General features: G+C 47.0%; 1 protein-coding gene across 13 annotated transcripts in view; it reads left to right on the top strand.

The window, feature by feature from the left end:
• The window catches only part of LOC102445074 (ataxin-2-like), a 249598-nt gene that overhangs the window by 37175 nt on the left and 200131 nt on the right, over window positions 1-12292 (top strand). For all 13 annotated transcript variants that reach the window (XM_075914768.1, XM_075914775.1, XM_075914772.1 and 10 more), the window contains exons 3-5: window positions 3670-3729; window positions 4825-4896; window positions 7170-7320. In XM_075914768.1, coding sequence (XP_075770883.1) covers window positions 3670-3729; window positions 4825-4896; window positions 7170-7320 — 283 coding nt within the window. The remainder of the gene's footprint in view (window positions 1-3669; window positions 3730-4824; window positions 4897-7169; window positions 7321-12292) is intronic.

Below are 12292 nucleotides of genomic sequence, written 5' to 3'. Positions count from 1 at the left end.
GGTGTGCAGGCGGATCTGCTGGGGAGTAGAAAGCCAGCTACCAGGTCATCCTATGCAGCCAAATGGAAGAGGTTTTCCCTATGGGCAGTCAGTAGGGAGCTAGACCCTTTTCTGGCCCCGGTACCGGTTATCTTTGACTGCTACTTTGAGCTGCGTCAAGTGGTCCTATCTACCTCTTCAATCAGGGTCCAGTTGGTGGCCATGTCGGCCTTCCACCTTGGGGTTGGCGGCAGATCCCTTTTTACCAACCATGTCGTTAAGAGGTTCCTCAAGGGTCTAGATAGGTTGTTTCTGCACGTGAGGGCACCTGTGCCTCAGTGGGACCTTAATCTGGTGCTTACTAAGCTTATGTCTCCCCTGTTTGAGCCCTTAGCCATGTGCTCGCTTAAGTACCTGTCGCTTAAGGTGGCCTTCATAGTAGCTATAACCTTGGCGCGGAGGGTGTCCAAGCTCAGGGCTTTTACAGTAGAACCCCCGTATTTGGTATTCTTGGCAGATAGGGTCAGGCTGTGTCCGCACCTAGCCTTCCTCCCTAAGGTAGTCTCCTCGTTCCACATGTCCCAAGACATTTATTTACCTGTTTTCTTTCCAAAGCCCCACCACTCCCCTAAGGAGCAGGCCTTACGTTCACTGGACGCAAAAAGAGCGTTAGCCTTTTACATAGATAGAACGAGGCACTTTTGCAATTCATGTCTGTTTATTTCTTTTGTGGAAAGAATGAAGACAGTATCGGTCTAAAGACTGTCCTCTTGGGTTTCTTCGTGTATCCGGGAATGTTATATTCTGGCACACAGGGAGCCGCCCCATGTTAAGGCTCACTCCACTAGAGCCCAGGCGTCCTCGGCAACTTTTGTGGCACGAGTTCCAATAGTTGACATTTGTAGAGCGGCCACGTGGTCCACTGGTCACATGTTTATGGCGCACTATGCTATTACCCAGCAGGCCAGGAATGATGCTGCTCTGGGTTCCGTGGTTCTCAGTTCAGTTCTGTAAACCTTAAAAAAAAAAAAAAAAAAAAAAAAAAAGAGTATGGTCATAATTTAAGTACCTCAGATGAGTTGTTTTATTATGTTGAATAAATTTATGGTTGATTTGTTTATGGCCATCGTGCTGCGTTGTCCTTAGGAGTGCATCTCCGACACCGCCTCCATATGGTTTTAGCTTGGGAGTCACCTCATTTGAATGCACGTGAGCAATCACTCGAGGAAAAGACGGTTACTTACATGTAACTGTTGTTCAAGATGTGTTGGTCATGTTCATTTGATTTCCCCCCCACCTCCCCTTTGTCGGAGTCTCCAGCAAGAAGGAACTGAGGAGGGGGAGGGCCGGCAGGGGTACTTATGCTCCACTATAGCGGCGCCACTCCAGGGGGCGACCTGCTGGCCTGTCGGGTAGCGCTGGGGGAAAAAACGCTCTGGAAACCGTGCACGCGGCATGCGCACACCTCATTCGAATGGACATGAGCAACATATTTCCAAGAACAACAGTTACAGGTAAGTAACCATCTTTTTTTTTTTTTTTTTTTTCTTACTAACCGGTATTGGTTCATTTTTGTGTCCTGAGAGGTCTGTCTGTCTGACTAGGAGTCAGCTACCACAGACTGCAGCTTGTTTTCTCTTTTTCTTGTCAAGCTCTTTGGGGAAAAGAGCTTGAGATACCCCCTGAGGTTTTAGGGAGGAGGTTTCCCAAGTGATCTCTTCCCTGGTTTTCTTGGAATACTTGGGTGGTGGCAGCAGATATTCCCCAAAGTCTGGATATTAGGATGGGGGGGGGAGTTTTTTGTACCAAAGCCTGTAGAGATAAGGTTTTGGGGTGCTTTTGTGGGCCCCCACTTCTGCATTTGTTGTGCCAGAGTGGGGAACAGCCTTGACACGGGCGTCATGCACCTTCTCCGACCAGCCGACAAAGATGTCTGAAAACTGTCCGCGGTGGTCGACCGAGGCCTGCAGGACCATCAAAAAGTCTCCCTTCCAGTTGATGTACTGAGATGCCTGGTGGTCCGGATGGGGATGAGGGTGCCGTCAATAGCCCCCCTGCAGTTGGGGAAGCCCATGGCGACAAAGCCGGCGACGATCGTTGCTGAGGTGGATGACACTGTGTAGCACGACAGTGTTGATAGACCTCACAAACAAACAAACAAAAAACCCCAGAGAATCAAAGCGGTCCCCGAGCCCTCCCCCCACAAACACCCCAGGAGCCGCCCCCTATGGAGCTTGCCCCCCTGGCAGGGCTGTGTGAGGGCGGGACTAGAGAACTGCCTGGGGATGAGGGCTTCCCCCCCACCCCCAATGCCCCCTTTCCCTAGGGTCCCCCTTTCCAGTACTCGCACCCTCCCCCGCCCCCGGACTGCAGCCCGAGAGCACCGTGCCTGCATGATGAGGGCCCCGGCGGTTAACTTCCCCACGCCAAACTGGTTCCTGACGGATCAGTAACTGTCCAGCGTGGAGAGCTTCTGAATCATGATGGCGACCCACTTCTCCAGGGGGATGGATGGGTCTTATCTCCGTGTCCTGTCGTGTAAGGGTAGGGGCGAGCCAGGCACACAGCTCCAGGAATATCTCCTTCCTCATATGGAAGTTCTGGAGCTACTGCTGGTCGTCCCACCACACCATGACGAGCTGGTCCCACCAGTTGGAACTGGTGTCCAGTCGCCATAAGCGATGCTCCACAGTGGGGTGCAGCTGGAAGAGCTGAACTCCCAGACACATATTGAGGGTCTCCTCAAGCAGCTCAGGGTCATGTTCCTGCAGGTCCTGGAGGGCAGCCTGCAGAAACTGCAGCATGACAGGGGCCGTTGCATGCCCAGAGGCAGCTCTGGCTCCATAGCAGGGTGTGCTGTGGTATCCAAAAACAGGGCAACCAAAGCGCACAGTGGAAATGCTTTGCTGTCCCTCAGAGAGGTAGGCAAGCAGGAGAAGAACCTGAGAAACGCCTGTACAGGGGGCGTACCTTGAAGCATGCATCTCAGACAGCAGCTCCAGGAAGTCACTGGTGACCTAATGCCCTGCCTGAACTGGTTCCAGGTGGCCTTAAATGTGGGATAGCATCCAATCAGTGTGGCCTAATCACTTCTAGCTACCTTGAGCAGGACGTGTGAGTCAATCCTGCCCATTCCCTCCCATCGATTGTTCTTACTAAACCCAATTTATAGCAGAGAGAGACTTGGTTGTTCTAATAATATTTACCAATTGATTACGTATTGTGTAGGATACGTCAAATGCCCAATGCCCCTATTTGGGGTACATCCTGCTACTCAGGATGTTACTGCTATGTGCGCAGTTAACCGTTTCATGGCTGCATCTGTACTTTTTGCTTATCAGAAACAAGTACCAGTACAAGGCTGCTTGTCCTGTGTTCTTGACGTGGTCTCATGTACCAGGCTTAATCTGCTTTGTTATGCAAAACAGTTCCTGACTTTCGGGCCTTGTAACAAAACACACAGACGTCAGACTTGAGCAGGCCAGAATTCCGCACTTTGGACAAGGCAGACATCACCATTTATTGCCAAGGCAGGGTAGTGCAGGCTCCCCTACAACAAGGTATTTGATCCACATGCTCTTACAAAGTAGTAATATTTGAAGCTGGGAATTCTTCCATAACCTCATTTTAATTGTTGTGGTTAAATAGTTCTACTTTTTTGCTTTCTGATACAAACTTTTTATCTTTCAGATTTCTTTTGATGGCATCTATGCAAACATGAGAATGGTTCACATACTTACATCAGTTGTTGTAAGTTATCATATGACCGGAGTGTAAACATCTCTAGAGATGCTGATACAGAATTAATTATAAAATATTAAACTAACTGCAGCTTAATTGTGAGCCTTTAAATTAGAACAGTGGCTATCTTTTGCCAGGATTCAACTATGAAGAACCATAGTGCTGACTGTTTTTAGTTTAGAAAGTTGCACATTGCTTATAATGAACTGTATGTTTCTTCCCACACCCCTACTTATTTTGGCTTTGCCATCTTAGGGTGTGTCTAGACTACAGGTTTTTTAAGAAAAAAAAGTGACCTTTTTTCGAGAGAACTTCCCCTGCGTCTAGACTGCTGCTGTGTTCTTTTGAAATTTAATCAAAAGAATGCGGCAGTTTTTTCGACTGTGGTAAACCTCATTTTAAAAGGAAGAACGCCTTTTTTCGAAAGTGCTCTTTCGAAAAAAGGCTTTCTTGAATGTGAACAGGGTTTTTTCGAAAGAGCATCCAGACTGCCTGGGTGCTCTCTTTCAAAAAAGCGGCTCGCTTTTTCGAAAGAAGTGGTTGCAGTCTAGATGCTCTTTTTCGAAAGAGGCTTGTAGTCTAGACGTAGCCTTAGATAGATTTTGAGTAAGTGAAACAAATGTCAGTTTAAAACCTAAATCTGAATACAGTCCACCCAAAAAGTTATGTTTTTAAGAAAATGCTGACATGGTAAAAGTAAGACGCGAATCACCCAGGCCAGTCCCACATTCTTGCTGCTAGATACTTTGGGTAAGCTTTCAGCCTTCACCCTCTCCTTGCATGCACATATGTATGCGCGCAGTTTGCTCTTGCAAACACTTGCATGTGCACTTGAACAATTGTAACACTTGTGTGCCATAAATGTTTGAATGGACACCTGCAGACACCATTAGGACAAACTCTTCAGTGCACACAAGGGTTTGGATATGCAAAGCATAGGCACATGTTTGTGAGTGTCTGGAAATAGTGAATGGTAAAGGCCTGGATAAGAATTGAGCTCTTCGCATTAAATACACAAAAACACAAGTAAAGAAGAAAGCACACACAGATGTCACTTGACAGTCTTTACGTCAAAGTGCTTGTTTTTTTTCTCTCACATTTTAGGGATCCAAATGTGAAGTACAAGTGAAAAATGGAGGTATATATGAAGGAGTTTTTAAAACCTACAGTCCTAAGGTAACTTTTTAGCTTGCTTTTTCTTTCTACAAAGCTCACAGATTTACTACTCATTCATAGAGTAAAGCAAATAATTCTTAATAGGGATGTAAAGGTTTAACTCCATGGTCACCAACCAGTCGATTGCGAGGTGTTTCCAGCCCCTCCCCTGCTTCCTCCACCCCCAATGAGGAGACCACACTGGCGCTACAGCCTCCCGCGAAAATGGAGCTAGCTCCAGCTTCCTGCGGCATTGGGGGGGGAAGTCCTGCGGCTGCGCGCCGCATCCGGCTTCTCGGGAAGCATGTATGCTGCTGCTCCTCTCTTCATAATAGTGGGTAATAGTGGGCGTGCTTCCTGAGAAGTCAGATCTGGCGTGCAGCCGCGGGACCCCCCCCCCCCCCCCCAACTCCACAGGAAGGAAGGCAGCACAGGGAAGGAAGGGAAGACAAGAAAGTGCGCGCTCTCCTTCCCTGCTCACAGCAGCGTGCATGCTTTCTTGTCTTCCCTTCCTTCCCTGTGCTCTGGGGGGGGTGCATGTTAAGATGGCAGCACAGGATCCGGAGCGTATGGATTTTTAAAGGAGCCGCACATGTGCTTTGTCCAGCACTACCCACGGATCCTGCCCCAGAGAGCCTCATCCCTGGAGACCCCCAGGTACCAGCTGAGCTGCCCCTGCCCGTCTCCCCTGACCAGACTCCCCCCCCCCCCCCCCCCCCCCCCCCCAGCACCCTGGCCAGACATCCACCAGCACCCTGCTCCTGCCCCCTTCCTCCTGGCCGGACACCTATCCCCAGCTTGCTCCTGTACCCTATTTTCCACTCAGATTCCGCACCCCCATCCCTATCCCACTCACTGGCAGCTCTGTCCCGCACACTGGATCCCTCATTTTTGGCACCACCTCAGAGTGTAGAGGGGCCCACAAAATCCACTAACCCTGGAACACCAGAAGAGTTCATCTGGCCTGAGGCCTTGAACCTCAGTCCTACCTCCCCCCACCCCTACATGGGGCTGGAGTACCAGGGGAGTGAGGTGTTTCAGTTGGGGTCACATCAGTGAGGCTTGGGGGGTTTTGGAGGGGTTGATTTTTTGCATCTCACTTGTGTGGTCCCCGACTGATTTTTCTAAGGGTCAGTGGCCCCCGACCCAAAACAGGTTCCCTGCCCCTCCCATAAATAAAGACAATGCTGAAACGTTTTGTGTTGGACATAGTATTTTATTTAAAAATGAAGCCTGGCCAACAAGCCCCCATCTGGCTGCAGCATAACACTCCTGTACCACCCCCAGACCCCAACCCTGAGACCCTCATACACCTGAACCCCCTGTCCTGTGCCCCCCCACATCCCCAGTCTTCTGCCACAACACTCCTGCACCATCCACACACCACAAATCTGTGTCCTGAGCCCATCATACTCCCAAATTCCCTGCCCTGAGCCCCTCATACATCCCAACCCAAACTCCTGCACCCTCACACCCACAAGCCTGCGGCTTGTTCAGCACCCCAGCCTTCCACCTGAGCCCAACATTCCTCAGCCTGGAGCCCCCTCCCCAAGCCAGCATTCCTTTCTCCGCCTGCACCCAAATGCCCTCCCAGAACTTGCACTTCCCACACCCAAATCCCTTATTTCCACCCCAGAGCCTGCACCTCCTGTCTCAACCCAGTGAGAGGAGGGGGATGGGGAGCGCGGGGCCTCAAGGAAGGGGTGGGGTAGATTTCGGCTTGCCCTGACATTTAAAAAGTGATCTTGGGTGTAAAAAGGTTGGAGACCTTACTGGCATGCTTACTGGGATAACTGATTAACTGGCGCCCAGGCCCAACCAGAGCAGCCTGGCCGGGCCATGGGTGGTTAACCTATAGTTTAACCAGTTAACATATTACAGCTGGTCCCCGAGTTGCGAACGGTCAACTTACGACTGTTCGCAGTTACGACCAAAGCTGTCATAAATGGCGGACCCCGAGTTACGAACGCGATCCGCACTTGCGAACATTGTGGTCGTGTGTAACTCAATGGGGTCCGACTTACGAACGAACCGAGTTACGACCAATTGCTTGGTCCGTAACCGGTTCGTAAGTCGGGAAGAGACTGTACATGGGATTTTACATCCCTAATTCTTAAGTTTATTCAGATCTAGCCTCTTTCTGTTGGGGAATTACCCATAAGCAGTTTCGTTTCAATAAAGTTACTCAGTATTTGACATATGCCTGATACTTGTTGAAATCTTGTTACGTAAATTAATGAGTCATTAATTGTTCAATTAAATATTTAGAATTAAACTTGTATTTTTAATATTAGTGTGATTTAGTGCTTGATGCTGCTCATCGAAAAAATGCAGAATCCAGTTTGGGGCCAAAATGGGAAGATATATTAGAGAGTATCTTGTTCAAGTCTTCAGATTTTGTTATGGTGCAGTTTAAAGATATGGATACCAATTATGCAAGAAGAGGTAAGTTTCTGTGTTTTAAATGGCTTTTTAAAATTGGGTTTAGCTTTATATCATAAAGGTAATCATTTTAATTCTTGATGCTTTGGGTTAGGCTCTGAAAACCACATGTAAGCACCTGAATAAGACACTTCAGAAAAGCGGAGCATCTTTAGATCTTATTGACGTCAGTAGGAGGTGCAGGTGCTCTGCATCTTTTTTAAATCAGTCCACTTTTTTTTTAGATGCTTAAATAAATAAATATATCTATTGAACCCTAACTTTACACACTGAGATTTAAAAATTTGGCTTAACATTGCCAGTAATTTTTATGCTGTCTGAAAAGTTAACTTCCGAAAGTGTTAACAAATGTTATGCTACAGGTTCTCTAGAAAATGAGGGAATTTACTCACGGAAACTGCTTAATTTTCTTACAAATGTGGATGGTTTGTTTGTATTTGCTTTAGTAGGCACTTGAATGTTACATGAGAATTCATGAATACTTCACATATTACATTACTTCTGGAATAACGTAATGCATTTTAAAGTCTTCTTAGTCAGAAGTTAGGATTTGTCTCTGAACATGGTTGCTTAAAAAGAAGTCTCTCTTCAAAATCCTAAAAACTGCTGCAAACAAGTGGAGAGTAAAAAGCTCAAATTGAGTGTTTTTTTCCCTTAGGAAGAACCAGGGATGTGAACAAGTAGTCGACTACTCAATAAGCAGGAGCTTATCGGGTAGCACTATCAACTACTTGCTCCCCCCCACGTTGCTGCTCTGCACTCTTAAAGGGACAGAGAGGAGTCGGCACACACAGATGCTGACTCAATGTCTGGTCTCCCGCTGGGTCTCAGGACGACCCTCCTCCGCGCTGCCACTCTGCATTCTGAAAGGGACAGAGCAGCTGCAGCGGGTCCTGTGCAGCACAAGCCCCTGCCCCATCCCCTGTTGACATTCTACATTTTTAAAGGGACAGAGCAGCGGCAGCTTGTCCTGTGGATCTCTCTCAGCACAAGCACCCCTCCCCCCCCCCCCCCAATTCCCCCGTTGCCACTCTGCGTTCTTAAAGTGAGAGATGGGCTGCCGCTTCTCTGTCCCTTTAAGAATTCATAGTGGGAGCGGGGGGGGGGGGAGGGGCTTGTGCTGAGACACCTACAGGACCGGCTGTCGCTTCTCTGTCACTTTCAGAATGCAGAGTGGCAATGTGGGGGGCGGGTTGTCCTGAGACCCTGCAGGGGACCAGAGACTGAGCCAGCGTCTTTGCACTCCGGCTCCTCTCTGTCCCTTTGAGTGCAAAGTGGGAACCGGGGAATTGGGGGGGCTTGTGCTGAGACCTGGAAGTGAGCCTTTCCCTAACAACTAGTTGAGTAGTCAATGGAAATTCCATCGACTACTCAACTAGCAAATCAATTGCTACTTAACATCCCTAGGAAGAACCCATCTCTCTATATAGGTAACTCACTTTTTTATCAAGTGCATACAGCTCTATAGTTCAGACTTTAATAAATACAAAAGAATCCAGTGGGTCCTTAATATTTCTAGCCATTGCTCTGTATGTAACAGCCTATAAAATTAACAACCCTTTCTGGCAATCAGCAGTGTTCTCTGTAAGGTGCCTGGCAGCACAGCCTCACAGGTGATTAATCAGCTCCGCCCAGTCAGTCAGCTTGGTGCATGGAGCTGCCCTCTCACTGGGCAGGGCTGATTAATCACCTGTGAAGCTGTGCTGCTGGGCAGCTCAGAGGGAACACTGGCTGGTTATCAATCACACAGAGTTTTTGTGTTTTCTTCTATTTCTACTGCACAGCCTCCAAGACTCTAATTATTTTTTGGCGTCTGAGGTGTTCACAGGTCAGGCAGCTCTGCTTCCTTTGAATGTTTTTTCTATGTTTATGGCAAATGTCTAAGGTCTCCCTTTGTTTTCTTAAGCTTCAGGGGGTAGCCGAGTTAGTCTGTACAGGATAAACTTAAAAAACAACAGATAGTCTGGTAGCACTTTAGAGACTAATCTGGACATCCAACACTCCGGTCATCTGAAGAAGTGGTTTGTGCCCACGAAAGCTCATGATACCATCTACGTGTTTTGTTTTCTTAATAAGTCCCCTCTTTGCTGTACTATGAAAGAAGAAAGGAAATTTATTCATTTTTGTGCCCTGAAACAAAATCATACGTGTACAACCTGCAGAGCTTTTATGTGGGCAGGCCTCAATATGTACCACTGGTAGGTTGTGCCACAACATCCTGGGATTTATTGCGGAAGAGACCATCCAGACATGAGATTTCTACATATCTGTGATGTATGAGAGATTTAACAGGAGATTCTGATTTAATGCCCTCTAACCTACCATATTAATCCTAAAATTAGAGGCTTGCTGATTCTGGGCTTTTGAAAGATCCTACCTTCTTAGGGGAAGGTGCACAGTCAAAGCACAAGGGGCAGTGAAGTACATCGCTTTACTCTGAACTGGAAAAACTTGGACTTAAGTGGCTTTAGGATAAATGAGAGTTGGGCCCTGGTGCCCTGTACAGACTTAGAAACACTTCTGCCCTGTCTCCCCGACTCCCAACCCGGGGTTGACCTGGTGCCCTGAACAGACTTGGAAAAAATTCTGCCCTGGCCCCTGAGGTTGACCAGGTGGCCACCAAGTAAAGCAGACACCAGGTAAACCTCCCATTGATTCCTATGGGTTGACCTGCTGTCACGCAAGGAAATCCAGATCTTTGCAGCAAACAGAGTGGTGTAGATTCTGTTACTTCTCTCCCTCTCTATCCTCTTCCAGGTAACTTTTATTGATGGAAAGTATTCTAGGAGGGGCAGCTGCCTCAGACTAAAAGTTCACCTGCTACATGTGGTTATTGGATAGAATCTCTTTGGGTACGTCTAGACTACAGGCTTTTGTCGACAGAAGTTTTGTCAACAGATACTGTTGACAAAGCTTCTGTCGACAAAGAGCGTCTAGACTACATTCAGTTCTGTCGACAAAGCAAGCTGCTTTGTCGACAAAACCTTGTAGTCTAGACACAACCCTAGATGCAATAACACCTTCTGTTGACAAAACTCTGTCGACAAAAGGCGTTATGCCTCGTAAAATGAGGTTTACCAGCATCGACAAAACTGCTGAGTTCTGTCGACGTTATGTCGACAGAACTCAGTGGTAGTGTAGACGCAGGTATAGTTTTGTCGACAAAAGTCCACTTTTGTCAACAAAACTCTGTAGTCTAGACACACCCTTTGAGTATGTTTACACTAGCCACCCTAGTTCGAACTAGGGTGGCTAATGTAGTCATTCGAACTTGCAAATGAAGCCCGGGATTAAAATATCCCGGGCTTTATTTGCATGTTCCCTTGTGCTGCCATTTTTAAATGCCCAGTAGTTCGAACTCCGTGCCCGCGGCTACATGCTAGGGCTAGGTAGTTCAAACTAAAGCCCCTAATTCGGACTACCGTTACTCCTCATTGCAGGAGGAGTAACGGTAGTTCGAATTAGGAGCTTTAATTCGAACTACCTAGCCCGTGCCGCGCGTAGCCACGGGCAGGGAGTTCGAACTACCGGGCATTTAAAAATGGCGGCGCCCGTGAGCATGCAAATAAAGCCCGGGATATTTTAATCCCGGGCTTCATTTGCAAGTTCGAATGACTACATTAGCCACCCTAGTTCGAACTAGGGTGGCAGTGTAGACATACCCTTAGAGAATAAGAAACATTGGAAATACTAGATTCAACTACTTGAAGATCCAAGTTTACCTGTGAGAACTTGGATGAACCTATAGAGATTTTGAGCAGGGTAGGTCAGAGATAGCTGCAGTGCATGATGACGCATATTGGAATATTCATATTCTCTCTGGTGTCTCGAGGAATAGTACCAAGATGGTATTTGTCAGAGTAAGAACATACGAACGGCCATACTGGGTCAGACCAAAGGTCCATCTAGCCCAGTATCCTGCCTTCCAACAGTGGCCAATACCAGATGCCCCAGAGGGAGGGAACACAACAGGTGATCATCATGTGATCCCTCTACTGTCACCCATTTCCAGACAAAAAGTAAGAGAACCTTCTGATCAATTGCAGATTTAAAAGAAATAGGAAACTCCTTTGAGCAATAAGTAGACTCTCAGGTAGTAAAATATACTTATGGATATGCAGGAATTGTGAACCATCTGTTTAAGAAGAACATCTTTTGTGATTTGTAGGGTCAGACAGACAGTTACAGTTCAGTGAAAGCTAAACATTAGTCTTTATAAGTTTCTTGGTGGAGCTATGCTCCCCTTCAGTATTTGTACTGGAAATGGATATGTTGTAGTACCTCATTAATTTTGGTAACACTCTGTGGCTATGTCTACAGTACACACTTTGCCAGAAGAGGCAATGCAAATGAAGCGTGGATTAGCATTTTCTCGTGCTTCATTTGCATAATCTCTTCCGATCTGTTTTTGCACAAGGGGTTTTTGCGCAAAAACAAGCAGTGTGGACGTTTCCTTTTTTGCACAAAAACCCCTTTTTGCATGAGATCCTTATGCCTCCCCTGAGTGAGTCTCAGCAGGGTGAGTCTCTTCCAGCATTTCATGCAGTCCTAAAAGCTGTCTTGATTTTAAAATGCCTTTTCTCATGTGGTTTAAATTGGGACAAGGCTTGGATGTGGGTGACTGGCTTCCCTTTTAAGAGAAGGTAATTTAAGATGGTGGGTCCTGGTGGTTCAGCCACAGGATTCTGCAGTGTTTTTGTTTGTTTGTTTGTTTATTTATTTAAATATTTTTACCACGCCTTTCTATTTAAAATATTCAAGGCGGCTTACCAAAAAACCCAATACAAATATATATAAAATTTAAAATATCAGACCCCAGAGGGACATAACCGGCTAAAAACATATAGAGAGGAGGAACACACACACACAAACTCAAACATTAATAAAAGCACGAATAAAAAGGGTGGCTTTAGCCTGATGCCGAAACAACGCTAGCGTTGGCGCCATGCGACTATCCCGAGGAAGAGAATTCCAC

This window comes from Pelodiscus sinensis, unplaced genomic scaffold (assembly GCF_049634645.1).
Source record: "Pelodiscus sinensis isolate JC-2024 unplaced genomic scaffold, ASM4963464v1 ctg43, whole genome shotgun sequence".
Classification (NCBI taxonomy): Eukaryota; Metazoa; Chordata; order Testudines; family Trionychidae; genus Pelodiscus; species Pelodiscus sinensis.
Note: the sequence above shows the minus strand (reverse complement) of the source record. Positions and strands in the feature narration are given on the sequence as shown.